The following is a 14,604-nucleotide window of genomic DNA, read 5'->3' as shown; positions in this document are numbered from 1 at the left end:
ACACCTAGAAAAGTGGAAACTCTGCTCTTCCGCCTGCGACTGGAGGACCGTTGTTTCTGGCAAATCAAAAGAAACGCTTCACCAGAAGAAAGAAGATGCCATCACTGCAGCCACCCTAGATCAGGAGAGGGCCCCCGACAACATCTGAGGGTCTTGTGCGCCGCCTATGCAGCCACCTCAGCCAATATGAATTGCGTCGGCTGGTGGAGTGTCAGCCCCCCCCCCCCTTTCAAGTTTCTCATATGTTGATTTAGTTACTGTTAATGTCAGCAAAGGGTGCAGACCGGGATGTGCATACATATCCCACATATGTATGCACATCTCGTGGATGTATGAGTGGGTGTGGCCAAAACCACACACACTCCTACACTGAATCACCCTACAAACGGGCTCACACAAAAGCCCGTGGGAATCATATTCCCAAATTTCAAAGTCAAGTCAAGTTGTGTGACGGCCAGTCTGGTTTTGACTGGCACCGCGACACCACAAGAACAATCGATTCTGACAAATTAGTTTCATTCGAATTAGAAGAATTTTCATCATTGTACTCCGATAAATATTGCGTTTAAGTACGCCATGGTCGACAATTCATTGATATAATCAACGGAAAGTGCTGGCGATATTTTTTTTCAGAGGATGGATATTAGTGCAGATAAGATATGAAACACAGTTTAGTATCTTTAATTAATGGGGGAAATTTAAAAAAAATCTGTTTGATTTGCTATACATTTATGCAAAGTAGTACACATGTGTGCTTATACTTTAATCCTGCTTTTGGAACGGATTTCCAGAGAGCATAGTGACCGCGCCCTCGATACCCTCCTTAGCACGATACGACAAACACGTGTATATAAACTGAAAAGGCTGAACGTCTTAGTGGTGGGTCACAACAAGAAGCCTTATTCTTTTCACTGTCGCTAGAACAAGCAAACTAGCTTGAAGAATTCGCGGCAGGATTGTGCCGCTGATGGCACTGCACAAGGTTTAATGTTATAGCATATGCTTTGATTCTTTACAACAGAAAAATAGAAAAAAAACAGTGGTTGCCTCTGTGACTTAACACATATAACTATGCAATCATTTCAAGATCGGTGATCATAGTGAAGTGAAAATTGTATTAGAAGAATATTTTGTTATATGTATACGACACTTATGTCCGCAAAGTAGTCGTATTCTGGTTATTCAATGTAAACATTGGAGGCAAGTTACGAAATGAAGTTGCGTGGGACCGTGTACTTAACTGGCTACGTCTGCTCAGTAAATTTATCTTGAGATTTTTAAGTTTCGTCCACCATGGCTCTACGGCTAATAAGAAACGGTATGGCCGATGTGAATTTTTTACAATAGGCTCATAGAGGCATGCATAAATATTTTGGTGACACATGTAATATTAGTTTTAGATGTGTAGTTCTTGGTCATAGCACTTCGACTTTTCAAATAAAAATATTTCTGATTTTGTTTCACATATTGTAGTTTTCTGCCTTTTAAATCAACCTGGCAGATGTTATGCAGAGACATATGGTGTTATGCTTGTTCGCATATCTCGGCAGAGAGAAGCTCGAAACAGTAAAGATCGCACTTCTAAAACCTTACTGTGCGTGCGATCTGTATTGGACTTGTTTCATTGGTCGGATCAGTGAATAATTATAGAAATAACTAAGATTTTTCAATTTAAATTTAGGTGAAACACTCGCATGACGAGTGAAAAAGGGCAAGCACCATTTAAGATGATACAAGTACATACATATACTTAGTATACCAAAGGCTTTCTCCCCCTTATAAGGGAGGTAGCCAAAAAAAGGCATAAAAACCACTCCCACCCATTCCACCCCTATCACACTCCCCTCCCTTCCACCCTCTTCCCTCCCTCTTATCTTGGCACCTCCTAGATAATGGGTCATCCACTGCCCTGGGTCAGAAGCAGTGTCACAAGACACAGCACATCCACAGCAAGGCCACTTCATTAAATTGACTACCCCTCCTCTCTGTCACCTCATGCAGAAAAGGAGAAGACAGGGAGAAATCCCTTTGTGCTGCATCAAAATTTTTCTCACACATACTCCTTCACCCCCCATCCTCCACCCATTTCACCTCATGGATCACAAACATCATCCATATATAACCATTCTCCATTCACCCCTATCTGTTCTCTCCTTTCCTTCCTCAACAGACATTCCCGTCTTCCCCAAAGCCCCTTTCACCCCATCCATCCATCTCATCCTATGTCACCCCCTCATGTTCACTCCTTCCACATCTGCCTTCCACACCTCTTTTACTAATCTTTCTTCACTCATTCTTTCCATGTGTCCAAACCATCCCAATACTCTTTCATCCACACAATCTCCTAACTCCCTTTCCACCCCCATTCTCCTCCTCACTTCCTCATTTCTCACTCTATCCAGACCAGTAACCTCTATGATGCAATGTTGGCATACAGAAGAGCATGTGGAGACTTAATAGAGACATACAAGATACTGACTGGAAAATATGATGGGGGATGTAGTCAAGGCATATTAAAACTTCAAGAAGAAAGCATCAGTAGGGGGAATTCTTTGGAGCTTTTTAAGACAAGGTCATGGTTGGATATAAGGAAGTATGCTCTCCCATGTAGGGTGATAAATAACTGGAATGAATTGTCTGAGTGTGTGATCACAGCAACATCAGTCAACCAGTTTGAGGTCAGACTTGATAAATTCTGGTTTAATCAAGAATTGAATTATGATTATAAAATGAAGATAATCCACCACACACTGCCACAAGTTGATAATGGAGAATGTAGTCACAGGCGTAAACCTCTTCCAGGAAGCCATCCATGTAAGGGTCTCGCTAATTACCGACCAAACCCAAACAATTATGGTTTTTGTTCAAATGCACAATTTTATATAAGAAATTAGCAAATGGTTGCATTATTTGACCTATTGTCTTTAAAATGTGTGATTTCCATGAAATATGATAAAAGATAAGTTACGTTTTTATCCTCTGCAAAATTACCAACCATAGCTACGAATACCGTCCGACTCACTAATAACCGACCAACGCCGACCAAACCCAAACAAGGACGGTTTTTGTTGAAATGCACGATTTTACATTAAAAATGAGCAAATGGTTGCATTATTTGACCTATTTTCTTTAAAATGTGTGATTTCCATGTAATATGATCAAAGAGAAGTTACGTTTTTATCCTCTGCAAAATTACCGACCACAGCTACAAATACCGTCCGACTCACTAATAGCCGACCAAACCCGAACAAGGACGGTTTTTGCTGAAATACATGTTTTTATATAAGAAATTAGCATATGTTTGCATTATTTGACATATATTCTTTAAAATGTGTGATTTCCATGTAATATGATCAAAGAAGTTACATTTTTATCCTCTGCAAAATTACTGACCACAGCTACAAATACCGTCCAACTCACTAATAACTGACCAAACCCGAACAAAGACGGTTTTTGCTCAAATGCACAATTTTATTCAAAGAAATTAGCATATGGTTGCTTTATTTGACCTATTTTCTTTCAAATGTGAGATTTTCGTGTAATTTAACCAAAGAGAAGTTACGTTATTATCCTCTGCAAAATTACCGACCACATCTACGATTCGTCCAGCCCACTGGTGGTATGAATCAAACTACACTCTATTAAGTTTCTTACCATTGTGTTGTTAGTGTAATAGATTGCATATAGTTGAATTATTTCAACTATTTTCTCTAATTGCGGACCAATCCGACCAGAAGCCGACCAAAACCGACAAACCAAACTGACGGTTTTTGCTCAAATTCACAATTTTATATAAAAGATTAGCATATGGTTGCATTATTTGACACATTTTCTTTAAAATGTGTGATTTCCATGTAATTTGATCAAAGAGATGTTACATTTTTATCCTCTGCACTAATTACTGAGATCACCGATATTACCGAGATGGACTGAGATGAAATGGAAATTACCAATATGTAGTAAAATTCACTGAAATAAGGCATTAGGAGTCTAAAGAATTGAATTTCTCACCATGTACAAACTGTAATTTGGCAAAAAGAATCAAACACAAGTCGAAATTTGATTGAAATTCGAGCGTCAGATTTACTGAGATCGCCATCGCTATACCGGTACAGTAAACTTGCCGAGATCAACTGTGAACGCGGTCGAATGAATAGAAAACTATATATATATATATGTATATATATAATGTCCCCAGACAAAAGTAAAATGTAATAATATAATAATAACAATAATCATAATAATAAAACCGATGTAGTAAATAATAATATTAGTGTGACCGCTTATAACCGACCAACACCGACCAAACCCGAACAAGGACGGATTTTGCTGAAATGCACGATTTTATGTAAAAAAAATTAGCATAAGGTTGCATTATTTGACCTATTTTCTTTAAAATTTGTGATTTTTATATAATATGATCAAAGAGAAGTTACTTTTTTATCCTCTGCAAAATTACCAACCACAGCTATGATTCATCCAGCCCGCCATCTATGATCACTGGTGGTATGGATCAAACTTCACTCTCTTAAGTTTCTTACTATTGTGTTATTAGTGTAATAGACTACATATAGTTGAATTATTTGAACTATTTTCTTTAAAATGTGTGATTTTAATGTAATTTGATCAAAGAGAATTTGTGTTTTAGCCTCTGTGAAATGAATGACCACAGCTACGAATACCGTAACAAATTAGCATATGGTTGCATTATTAGAACTATTTTCTTTAAAATGTGTGAGTTTCATGTAATTTCACCAAAGAGAAGTTTGTTTTTAGTTTACCATTTACATACCTGTAAAATAGTTTAGGTTGTTCCTTGCATTTTTTTTTATTATGTCCTTTCATAGTTTCTCTTTTCATCTCTGTATTTTTACATAATCATTTCTTAGTTTGATATATATTTGCCATTTAATTTTTTTTTTGTTTTTTTTTCATCTATTTTGGTACATATTTGTTTTTTCCCTCATTGTAAATTTCTTTTAGTGTATTCCATTCTCTTCCATCTTTGTTTCTTCATTTAGGAAGTTATCCCTATTTGCATTATGAAAGAATTTTCAGTTTCTCAAAATCTGTTCTGTTGTATATTAGTCTTCCTTTTCTATGTTTCTCATTTCTTCTCAAGTCCATTTACTCTTTTAGTTTGAATGCTATTAGTACATGGTCACTCTTTCCAATTGGAGTTTTGTATTCAATTCTGTCCACAATTTCAGGCTCTGATGTAAGTATTAAATCTAGTCTCAATGGTTCCTCATTGTTTCTGTATCTGGTATTTTCCGTTACCCACTGAGTCATTGTGTATCCAATGGTTATATCTAGTTCTAGTAGTATGTTTCCCCAGAAGTCTTCTCCACCCTTCACTGTCATTTCTTCCCAACATATTTCTTTTGAGTTAAAATCACCCATAATTAATATATTTCCTCTTTCATTCAGTAAATTAGTTTATATTTTGTGTCTTCCAACAGTTTGGAATGATCACTCTCTGTCCAAGTTTTCTACTTTTCATGTCACTGCTTTCAACTTTCATCATAATTGATTCCACATTGTTTTTTTCCTTCTCTTATTTTGGTCATATTTCTTTCTTAGTCAAAAATAATACTCTCCCCACACTGTTTTTCTTTCTATTTTTCATCCAACGGTTGTGTAGACCTTGTCCCACAGTGTTTGGTGGTAGAGGGCTTTTTAATTTCATTTCTACAATTCCCATTACATCTGTTTTTTCAAATGCCAGATAGTCATCTACTTCGTTCAATCCTGAAATCATTCTGTTTGTGTTGGTATAAGCTATCTTTAATTTATTCCTTTCTCGTCCTTTTCTATTTCCTATCCTTTTTTTATATACCATTTTCTCAGCCTCAGGTCCAGCACTCTCAAAAAAGTATAATTCTTTTCAGTCTCCATTCTTTCATTTTTTTTCATTTGCTTCATTTCTAAGTTCCTTTTCTTTCTCTTTTTCTTCATTGCTCATTTCTTTTTTATCCATACATTTTTGTAATGTTCACTATTTGCTAGTTTTGTTGTTCTAGACAGTACTTCTGCTATCATTTTTGGCTGAGTTGGATACAGAAGTAAATATCACATAGAATTTAATGTAGTTGTTGTTGTTGTTGTCGTTCCTTAGACTGTCTGTCCGATCACCATTCCAAAACCGAACAAAGACCCAACAATCCCAACATCGCACCACCCAATCACACTTCTCTGCACCCCCTCTAAAGTCATTTAATGTAGTAGATGTCAGTAGCCAGTAGTATACTTCTACCCCTCAACATTCACTGAGGTAAGGGATTATGAGACATATGGACTGCTGAAATGATAAACATAGAATAGGAAAACTAATGTACAACAAAACAAATTTTGAGAAACTCAAAAAATTCGTTCACAATGCGAACTAGGAAAAATTCCTAAATGAAGAAACAGGGATGGAAGAGAAATGGAATATACTAAAAGACATTTATAATGAGGGAGTGAATAAATATGTACCACAACAAAAAATGGAAAGAACATACATATAAAGCTGGTACAACAAAAGGTGTAGTGAGGCTAAGAATAAAAGAGATAAAGCTTGGAAGAAATAGAAAAGAGACAAGAAAACAAGCAAATGGCTAATGTACATCAAACTAAGAATTGATTATGTAAAGATATGCAGAGATGAAAAGAAACTACAAAAAAAAAAAAAAATAATAATAGAAAAATGGAAGAACCCAAACTATTTTACAGGTATGTAAATGGCAAACTGAAGAATAAACAAGAAATAGAAAAGCTGCGGCAAGGTATATACGAACATACAGAAGAACTAGAAATGGCTGAAATTATGAACAACCACTTCAAATCAGTATTCACAATAGAAAACTCACCTAACTGTGAGGAAATAGAGAGATATCCCCCTCAAGGAAAGAAATAATTGTAACACAGAAGTAAATCAAAACCCTTGACATCAGAAAATCACATGGTCCAGACGGAATTGCAAATTGGATGCTGAAAGAATGCATGGAAGAATTAACAGGTAAAATATACAATATAATTAAATTCTCACAAGAAGGAAAAGTGCCACAGGACTGGAAGAATGCAAACATTGTACTGATTTATAAGGGTGGAAACAAGGAAGGTCCATTAAATTACAGACCGGTCTCCCTGACAACCACAGAAGCAAAAATTTGTGAAAAGGTCATCAAAAATAGATGGGTTAAACATTTTGAAGAAAAAACTATACTGAATCCAAATCAATTTGGATTCAGACAAGGAAGATCATGTACAACAAATTTGATCTGCTTCTACTCGAGATTAATAGACATAATATAAGAGAGAGATGGTTGGGCAGACTGTACCTTTCTGGACCTACAAAAGGCATTTGATAAGGTACCACACAAAAAACTAATAAGGAAGATAGAGTTAATAGGTGGTATCAGAGGAAAATTACTGGAATGGATGAAACACTTCCTGACTGGGAGGAAAATGAGAGTAGTAATTAGAGATAAATTCTCAAATTGGGAAGAAATGATAAGTGGTGTTCCGCAGGGATCAGTACTGGCCCTGATCATGTTTGCCATATACATAAATGACGGATGAAGGAGTGGTGTTATATGAACTTCTTTGCAGATGACACAAAAATACTAAAGAAAGTAAAAACAGAGGAGGATTGCAACTCATTACAACAAGACTTGGACAAGATCTGGAAATGGACTCAAAAGTGGGAAGTGAAATTCAGTATCAAGAAATGTATACAGTAATGGAATTTGGAAAAAGTAAAAACAGAATATTGAAAGATCATAAAATTGGTGAAGAAGAGGTCAAAAAAGTAAACTCGGAAAAAGACCTTGGAGTGATGATCAGCAAAGACATGACACCAGATAAGTATATTAATAAAATAGTCGGAGAAACCTACAATTTATTGAGGTCAATGAAAGTGGCATTTGCCTATTTGGACGAGGAAATGATAAGAAAAAAATTAACTACACTAATAAGACCAAAACTTGAGTACGCAGCAACACTATGGACACCTAGTACCAAAAAGAATATAAAAAAATTAGAAAGAATACAAAGAGCAACAACAAAACTGGCACCAACTCTTTCCAAAATGACATATGAACAAAGACTGTCCAAATTAGAATTACCAACTCTGGAACAAAGGGAAAGAGGAGACCTATCTATAGAATTAATAAGGGAATGGAAATCTTAGATAAGAATGATTTATTGAAATGGAACAATGGAAAAACAAGAGGACACGAAAAGAAACTAAAAAAGATAATTACAGAAATCTAGAAAAAATAGCTTCCCACACAGTGATAGATACTTGGAACAAACTAGACAAAGAAACAGTGTGTGCAAACACTATTCAAGATTTTAAGAAAAAAATTGATGCTGAGTGATACAAAGATGGGTCACATGAGCATAGCCCCCTTCCTGTATAATACAACTAGGTAAAAGATTAAAGTGATTTTTCAATATGCAGATGAAATGGTGATAAAAAAAAAACTCATGGCAACCTGGATCTGTCCAAGACTAGAATATGTGTCAGTGGTATAGTTCCCACACAGAGTGATGGATATAAACAAGATTGAGAGAATACAAAGGACAGAACCAAACTGTTTCTCAGCTTGGCAGATAAACCATAAGAGTATAAAAGCACTGGGTCAATCAACTTTGAAATATCAAAGAAAAAGGGGTGATATGATTACAATATTCAGGTCGTTTAAGGGGATAGACTACATTGACAGAAGAGATCTCTTGATAAGGGATAGGAGGGTTCTAAGAGGTCATTATAACAAATTAAGAATGACTATATGTCTCAAGGATGTGAAGAAATTGTTTTCCATATAGGGCATAAATACTTGGAATAGCTTTGAAGGTGATATAGCCCAAGTTGAAACAATGTATGAATTGAAATCTAAATATGACATTTGGAAATTATGGATATAAACAAAGTTGAAATTGTACATGAACTTGAAGCTAGATATAATAAATTGGAGAATGGAGAATGGACCCAATGAGCCTTGCTTCTTTCCTGTATAGTAAAATTAGGTAAATACAGAATAATTTCCAGGCCACTGAGAATCATCCCATTTTAAAAGAAATAATTGCCATAAAGCATCTAAATAAATTTGAATTTTGAACACCTTTAAATAGCCAAAGTCATCAAAAACAAACTCCATTCAACACAAAATAACAGAAAAAAAATGAACAATAAATGTTGAGGGGTCATGTATTTACCTACCTAGTTTACCTAGTTGTATTTTACAGGAAGGGGAGCTATGCTCGTGGTGTCCCGTCTTCATATCTCATTTTATCTAAACTATTTTTAAATTCATGTATTGTTTTTGCACACACTACTTTCTCATCTAACTTGTTCCAACTGTCTATTACTCTGTGAGGAAAGCTGTTCTTTTTCAGATCTCTTCTATAGCTGTCTTGATTTTCTTTCCATGTCCTCTTGTATTTCTATCATCCCATTTTATTAGATCCTCTCTATCAATAATTTCTATGCCTTTCATGATTCTGTAAATAGCTATCAAATCTCCTCTCTCTTCTTTGCTCTAGTGTCTGTAGCTCAAGTTTTGCTAGTCTCTCTTCATATGATAGTTTTGAGAGTGTTGGTGCCAATTTTGTAATTGCTCTTTGTATTCTTTCATGTGTATATACATTTATTTTGATTCATATATTTTATGTTAAACATTAATGAGGTTTGTGAAAAGTGTAGAATAAAATAATGAAAATAAGGATTTTACTCTATATATGCACAGGTATCCTTGGAGTAACTGGTACTGTTGTAGTGGTTGGTGGTGCAGAATTAGCAAGGATGCGTTGGTCAGAGTCCCACACTATTGGGTCAGGTATCAAGCATTACCTCACACTATCTTTTATGAAAATTCTTGGAGGGAGAATGATGAGAAAAATGGAAGAGGATTCCAGAAACTTTATGAAGGCAAGTAATCATTTGATCTTCTAATGTTTTTGACTATTTAAGTACATGTTGATGGAAAGTCGGAATGAAATAAATCTTAAGTTCTTGGTTGTCTATTATGCTGTGACTGTGTTGAATAACTCCAACTGTATTTTTTTTTTATTGAATGTGTAATTTTATGTTTAAAGAAAAAAAATCCTATTACCTCATTATTCCCATGGTATTCATGAATTCCTCCCAAGCCTCAGTAATCTTCCTTCCCAGAATTAAGTCTCCCTTACCTGTGCGATTCATTCCTTGGCTCTATTTTCTTATCCTCTAGCTGAGCACTGTTCAATTACTACATGGTCACTTTTTTCTATGGGGCAGAGATAGTTCAAGTAGCTCTGGCTCTTTGGTCAGTAGTAGATCGAATCTTGTGAGACTGTCATCTCTTTTTACCTGAGTCACTTTCTGTAGCCACTAGGTTATTGTGTTCTCCATTGCTGTACATAAGAGGATATAAGTCCAAGAATCTGCCATACCACTTACTTCCCATTCCTCCCAGTTTACCTCTACAATTAAAATCGCCAATTAGGACTAAATTGTTATTTGTTCAATAGTTTTCTTCAGGAGAAAAGCTGTGCCAGACAGCATTTCTTGATAATCAGCATCATTCTAAGTTCTTGTCTTGTGGGGAACATGAAGTCTTGTATTTACCAAATTGTATTTACCTAATTATAGCATACAGGAAAGGAGCGACACTAGTTGTGACCCATCTCCTACCCTCCAATTTATTATATCAAGCCTTAGATTGTGTGTATGTGTGTCTATTTACTTTATTGTAGTATACATGAAAGGAGCAATACGCATTGGATCCTGTCTCCTAATTTTCTAACCTAACCTAGACTCAAATTCATGTACAGTTCCAACTTAATATATATCTTTGATTTCCAATTATCATATTTAGAAAACAGATATGTGAGAAAACTTTAGGAAAAGGTAAGGATGTTTGTTGGGCTTTTATGGATCTGGAAAAGGCTTATGACAGAGACAGGAAGGCACTGTGAGGGGTACTGCAGATATATGGGATAGGAGGAAAACTGTTAAGAGCAATCAAGAGTTTTTACGAGAGTAGTAGAGCTTGTGTTAGGATTAGAAATGGAGAGAGTGAGTGGTTTGAAGTAAAGGTGGGATTTCATCAGGGATGTGTTTTGTCACCCTGGCTGTTCAATTTATACATGGATGGGGTGGTGCAAGAGGTGAATGCAGGGGTTGGGTCAGGGATAGGAGATGGTTAAAGAAAATGGAGAAAAGTGGGAGTTAAGCCTGTTGTTGTTTGCTGATGACACTGCACTTATAGCAGGATCAGAGGAGGGATTGAGGAAGTTAGTGACAGAGTTTGGAAAGGTGTGCGAAAGAAAGAAGTTGAAGATAAATGTGGGTAAAAGTAAGGTGATGAGATGTACAAGGGGAGAAAGTGGCAGCAGATTGGAAGTGGGTATTAAGAGAGACTGGAGGAAGTGGATAGTTTTAGATACTTGGGTGCAAATGTGGCAGGAAAGGAAGGAGTAGGGGTGGAGGTAGGATGTAGATTGAGAGTTGTGAGTAAATGCCTTGGGGGATTAAAAAGTGTAATGAGAAATAGACATTTGGGAATGGATGCTAAGAGGAGATTGTATGAAGGAGTGATTGTGCCAACAGCACTGTATGGGGCAGAAACATAGAACATAAGGGAGGAAGAGAGAAGGAGTTTGAATGTGTTTGAGATTAAGTGCCTGAGAAGTATAATAGGGATTACTAAGCTGGATAGAGTGAAAAATGAGGAGGTGAGGAGGAGAACAGGGGTGGAAAGGGAGTTGGGAGATAGGATTGATTGTATTGGGATGGTTTGGACACATGGAAAGAATGAGTGGAGAAAGACTAGTAAAAGAGATGCAGAAGGCAGAGGTGGAAGGAGTGAATATGAGGGGCAACCTAGGATGAGATGGATGGATGGGGTAAAAGGGGCATTGGGAAAAAGGGGAATGTCTATTGAGGAAGAACAGGAGAGGACAGAAGATAGGGGTGAATGGAGAATGGCTGTGTATGGATGATGCTGTGATGTATGAGAGGGAGTGGGTGGGGGATGGGGGGTGAAGGAGTATGTATGAGAAATTGATTGAAGCAGCTCGAAGGGATTTCTCCCCATCTTCACCTTTTCTGCATGAGGGGATGGAGAGGGGGGGAGCCAATTTAATGAAGCAGCCTTGCTGTGGATGTGCTGTGTCTTGTGACACTGCTTCTGACCCAGGGCAGTGGACAAGATGCAAGGATGACCCATCATCCAGGAGGTGCCAAGGTAAGAGGGTAGAGGGGAGTGGAGTATGTAGGGGATGGAATGGGTGGGAGTGGTTTCTATGCCTTTATTTTTTGGATACCTCCTGTGAAAAAGCCTTTGGTATATGTAAGTATGTATGTATCTAGGAAGAGGAGTAGTAGGAGTTGGTGGGGAGGAGGAAGGGGAATATGCTGGAGGTTGAGACCTTGCAGAAAAAGTTTGATGTTATCTTTGTGTAGGACTGTCTCTGTTAAACTTAGCAAGCTGAGTAATTTGACTTTATTATTTGGCATAAGGTCAAGAATGCAAAATGGTCTCATGAACTTTGCAGAAAGCTTTGATGTGGGTGTGTGGTTTAGTGCGTACACAATGTCTCCAATTTCAATTTTGCAATCTCTTGCTCCTGCGTTATGGAGTTGTGCCATGTCATCTTTGGAGAGAGAAAGGGTATTGTGAATTCTCTTGTAGAGAGTGTTAAAGTTTTGGACTTTTACTTTGACATAATCACTGAAGTTATGTATGGGGGTAAGTCTAGAGTAAGGAGAACATATGGGAGCTTTTTGTCTGAGCCAAAGAGGACAAAATGTGGTGACTGATATTGACCTGTTAATGGCACTGTTAATGCAGGCTTGGATCATTGGTACATGCTCATCCCAAGAGGAGTGTATGCCTGGGGGAGGCAAGATGTCGGAGAACATTGAGTATTTTTCTGTTCTGTGCTCTCGACTAACATTGTGTTGCATTTTGTGATGTGTTAAATTGTTTACAAATTGTGAGAATGTCATTGTTAAACTCTGTGTCATTGTCAGAAATGAGTGTTTTTTGTGTAGTGTAGGGGCATATGAGGTATTGGTTTCCGCTGGGTGTGAGTGGCAACTTAAGAAAGTCAGTAGCTGCTAGCTGCTGTGTCAAAGGGCTTGCAAGGGGCTGGATATGTTAAGATTGGAACATGACTGCTAATATGATCTTTGTGAGAAGCACATAAGTGACAAGCATCAATGTGGTGTGTATATCTGTCCGCATGGGTAACGAGAAGTACAGTACTGCAATCTGACTTGTGTAAGGCACTTGTCTTTTCCTGGGTGACCCGTGATGGGTGAATCATGTAAAAGGTTCAGCACTGCAAAGTGTGTTCTCTCAATCTACATTCTACCTCCACCTTCACTCCTCCCTTTCCCACCACATGTGACCCCAAGTATCTAAAGCTATCCACTTCCTCCAGTCTCTCTCCTATAATACTCACTTCCAATTTGTTGCTATAGTCTCCCCTTGTACATCTCATCACCTTACTTTTTCCCACATTTATCTTCAACTTCCTTCTTTTGCACACTTTCCTAAACTGTCAATAACCTCCTCAATCCCTCTGATCCTGCTAGAAGTGCACTGTCGTCAGCAAACAATAACTGGCTTATCTTCTTTTTTCTCCATTTTCTTTAACCATCTCCAAATTCTTGGTCCATTACCCTTCCATTTACCTTTCACACCACCCCATCCATGTACATATTGAAAAGCCAAGGCAACATAATACATCCCTGGCGAAGTCCCACCTTTACCTCAAACCACTCACTCTCTCCATTTCTAATCCTAACACAAGCTCTACTACTCTTGTAAAAACTCTTGACTGCTTTTAACAGCTTTCCTCCTATCCCATATATCTGCAATACCTCCCACAGTGTCTGTCTACCTTTTCATAAGCCTTTTCCAAATCTGTAAAGGAAAAAAAAAAAAAAAAAAAAAAAAAAATCCCTACCTTTACCTAAAGCTTTCTCACATATCTGTCTTACCACAAAAATCTGATCCATGCAATCCCTTACCTGTCCTAAACCCACACTGTTCCTCACCAATTACACCCACTGTTCCTCCCCTAATCCTCTCAATCAAAGCCCTCACATAAGCCTTCCCAACTACACTCAACAAACTAATCCCTATGAAACTACTACACTCACACTTGTCCCCTTTTCCCTCGTAAAGTGTAACTATACAGGCACTCCTCCAGTCCTCCGGCACTCTACCTTCTTTTAAACAAACATTAAACAACCTCATCAGCTAGTCCATCATCACTGTACCTCCCTTTTTTAGACACTCCACATGACACCCATCCAACCTAGGTGCCTTACCTGCTCTCATCATTTTAATAACTGCTTTCACCTCATCTTTCCTTATTTCTCCTTCATTTTCCTCATTCATCACTGTTCTTCTTAGCACTTCCCACTGCAACTACCTTTCACTCCCTATCCTCCACATTTAGGAACTCCCTAAAATACTCTGCCCATCTTCCTCTTACTGCTGTCTCTTCCATTATCATCTCTCCACCTGTACCTTTTACCTTTTCTTCTATACTTGATTCGCCTCCTCTTCCTCTCTTAGTTTCCTTTCAAAACATCTTTTTATTACTTTCAGAATTTTCTGC

At 37.4% G+C, this 14,604-nt stretch overlaps 1 protein-coding gene across 3 annotated transcripts in view; it reads left to right on the top strand.

Annotated features, from left to right (window-relative positions):
- Window positions 1-955: 955 nt before the first annotated feature.
- LOC143020396 (uncharacterized) overlaps window positions 956-14,604 on the top strand; it is a 54,496-nt gene continuing 40,847 nt past the window's right edge. The window contains exons 1-2 of one of the 3 annotated variants that reach the window (XM_076176811.1): window positions 956-1,318; window positions 9,765-9,916. In XM_076176811.1, coding sequence (XP_076032926.1) covers window positions 1,294-1,318; window positions 9,765-9,916 — 177 coding nt within the window. In that variant the 5' untranslated portion in view covers window positions 956-1,293. Of the gene's footprint in view, window positions 1,319-9,734; window positions 9,917-14,604 lie in introns of all 3 variants that reach the window. The other 2 variants (XM_076176810.1, XM_076176812.1) reach the window with 2 other exon arrangements.

Source organism: Oratosquilla oratoria, chromosome 39 (genome assembly GCF_046742065.1).
Source record: "Oratosquilla oratoria isolate Oo_2021 chromosome 39, ASM4674206v1, whole genome shotgun sequence".
In the NCBI taxonomy this organism is placed as follows: Eukaryota; Metazoa; Arthropoda; class Malacostraca; order Stomatopoda; family Squillidae; genus Oratosquilla; species Oratosquilla oratoria.
The sequence above is the reverse complement of the archived record's forward strand: the minus strand, read 5'-3'. Positions and strand labels throughout refer to the sequence as shown.